Below are 3164 nucleotides of genomic sequence, written 5' to 3' on the forward strand. Positions count from 1 at the left end.
AAAACACCTTTGTGGACCTCCCTGGTCGTAGTCACCAAGGATCAAAGTCTTAGTGGATGGAGCAGTCAGAAAAAACAATTCAACCAAAAAGGAGTAAAACCACCATCTCAGGCCAAAAGTCAATTTTGTGCGACAGAAAGATCTGTTATCAAACTAATGTTGCAGCTTGTTTTAAAAACAAAGAAACAGAAATGGACTGTGAAATTACTGCTAATTGTAACATGGTTGTAGAGTAACAAGAAATCTTTAGCCGGTGCCAGACAAGGCCACAGTTAAGTGAGCAAAAGAAGGTGAACCCAATCATGTAATGTTTTTTATCGCCGAGGTCTTAACATACACCATTTCACACTAGTGTAGTTAAACTTGGAGGGTAAGGACAATTAGTAAACGGTCTGGTTGACATAGAACTCGGCATTCACGATCAGTTAAGGCTCAAAGTCAAATCGCAACACAAAGGCAAGGGTATTTTCTAAAGGGGAAACCATGCGGAGAAGACCTATCTGTTTTCTGGTACCAAGGGACATGCTAAGACACGGTTGGTGTCTATGGAAAATAAGCAGTTGTGTTCAATTCACTCTGGCTGAGGGACTGTGACTGAAGGGGGCTATTATATTGGGCTATTTTTACTGTGTAGATATTCCACATACATAGTTGGGGCAGATTATAGATAATTTAATGGAAAAGTCAGCTGTACGACAAAGCCAATTAATTGATCATAAATTCTAAGCAACACTACATTTCTTGAAATCGTTTTGGAAATGCATCAAGTTGACACATTCCTCCGTCAAGCACACAGCGAGATTTAAGAGCTGAAATACTTACTTGACTGACCCGGTGTTTTAGTGCGTCATGTAATGACACCGTTTAATTAACTTTCCTGGGACCACCAGCATTAAGAGGTCCAACAACATTTTCACTGATTATGAGCAGGGACGCTTAAAAGCCTCTTTTCAGCAGCTCAATTTAAAAAGCATTAGCAATCTTGCGGCTTTAAAAGGGTTAGCTGATCTCCTTCTCCAATGTTTCCCTAAAATACTCACACCTCAAATCTGAGCATAAAAGGTTTAATATTTATAGTTCTTTCATTAAAATATCCAATTAGGATACAAAACAATCTTGGTGCAAATTATGTAAATCAAATCAAGTGTAAAATATAAAATGTTACATTTGCTTTTTAGAAACACACTTGAGTTTGGAATCCTTACACAGCTATGCTTTATTCTAGAAACATATTTGGTAAAATAACTAATTTTCTAAGTTATTTTTAGTAGTGTGACTCAAAATCCCTCTAAGATTAATATTTCAAAGCAAAATGGCAGAATGGTATTACATTCTGTGACACTTTAAGATCAGTAAACCTCAAAGTATGTCATTAGTCCTTGGTAGCTTCCGAAGTAAAGTTGGATGTAAAAAAAAAAAAAAATGAAATCCAAAATATATATAAAAAATGTATGACACCCCATGTTTGGTGTGTCAAATATAAAAATGTCAATATGTCCAGCAGATAAACGAATAGTTACGAAAAGCTCCTCTAGACTGGCTCCACAGAGTAGCCGTCTTTGGAGAGATGACACATACTGTAACCCATCGGTGTGGAGTATATTCCAATAGGTGCAAAAGGCAGCATATGTCTGCTAAAAGGGAAAGACTGTCCACAAACTAGAGCTGCAGTCTGAGGTTGTGTACAGAGTGGAAACGGTAGAGTAAGGCCAGGATGTAAGATGGGTTTGCTGGCCATTTTGAACCTCTCTAGTTCTGCTTCTTGCAGTCGTTTGGCTTTCGCTCTTCGGTTCTGGAACCAGATCTTCACCTGTGTCTCAGTCAAGCTGAGAGAGCTGGAAAACTCAGCACGTTCAGCAATTGACAAGTATTGCTTCTGACGGAACTTCCGCTCGAGGGCCAAGAGCTGAGCAGTGGTGAAAGGTGTCCGGGGTTTGCGGTTTGTCTTGTGCTTTCGGAGAGGGCATATTGTGGGACTCTGTGAGCCTGTAAAATAAGTTTATAAAAAGATCAGGCAGAATAATTTGTTTTAACACAGGACTAAACCTATATTTATGTTCCCATAATTGATGCTACATTCTTTAAATAAGGTTTTCATTGTACTTTTAAAACCAAAGAAACCTTAATCCACATTTATTTTTCAATGGTTTTCTTTTATATAAAAAAATTGTTCCTTTAAGAACTGTTCACAGACAGGTTCTTTTGGGGAATCAAAGTTTTATTAAATCACATGTAATACCTCCCATTTGGAAACTTTTATATTTAAGAGTTTAATATTTTTTTTTCTGCTAACACAGCAAGACTTTTAAAATTGGAAGAATACTGTCTATTTTCTAGACAGACTGACAGACAGACAGACAAGTAGAAATATTTATTCAATCTGTAAGCCTACAAACTAATTATTAATTGTTCAAATTCATATTTGTAAGAATTACAGCCTTGAAGTGAATAAAATAAATAATTAATTATTGTTTACATGTGCTACATTGCTTCACATTGCTTTACTATTTAACTGTCCGTTTCCATTCTGGCAACTTACGTGGTGATGTTGACAATCTTGGCTTATTGATCCATGAGGAGTCCTCTTTAGCAGATTCACATCGTTTGGTGAAATCCACCGAATCTGAATATATTGATCGATCATCTTGATTTATGATGCGTGTCATATGAATTGATCCCCGTGAAGTTGACTCGCTCCTTTCTTTAGTCGACATCAGGGCATCGACGCTGAACGGGAGGCTTTGCGTCCGCACTGACCGTGAGCCGTGGTCATCATCATCTTCATCGGAGGACACTTTACTTTTATGATTAGCAGAAATCATCCCGGAGAAAATATCGACGTTTTGAGTAAGAACCATTAACCTGTAAACGCGCTCGCTCTCCCTTAACTTTTAGCTACATGACTAACAATAACTTGACAAAAGTTACAAGTCTCTCCAAAGTTTGAGCCAATCATCGTTCAGTCAGAAACTGCGTCTCAAATCATAGAGAGCCGCCTACTTAGAAAGCCTTTCTGGACATCCTGAGACACAGAAATGAGTGTTTGTAGGGAGGTGAACGCGTGATTGCCTCATCAAGAGATCTGCAGTGAACTTCCTGAGCCGTTAAATGATACTCTTCACGGATAAAGAGCTTATATTTAGACCATAATGTGGTGTTTATAG

The 3164-nt window shown here is 38.0% G+C and overlaps 1 protein-coding gene across 1 annotated transcript; it reads right to left on the reverse strand.

Moving 5' to 3' along the window:
* Nucleotides 1-1048: 1048 nt before the first annotated feature.
* msx2a (muscle segment homeobox 2a) lies at nucleotides 1049-2901 on the reverse strand. The gene is given in 2 exon segments (NM_001030269.1): nucleotides 1049-1986; nucleotides 2540-2901. Coding segments are annotated over 2 exon segments (774 nt in total). The 5' UTR covers nucleotides 2859-2901; the 3' UTR covers nucleotides 1049-1531.
* Between the last annotated feature and the right edge of the window lie 263 nt (nucleotides 2902-3164).

Source organism: Danio rerio, chromosome 14 (assembly GCF_052040795.2).
Source record: "Danio rerio strain M-AB ecotype USA chromosome 14, GRCz13ab, whole genome shotgun sequence".
NCBI classification, from domain to species: Eukaryota; Metazoa; Chordata; class Actinopteri; order Cypriniformes; family Danionidae; genus Danio; species Danio rerio.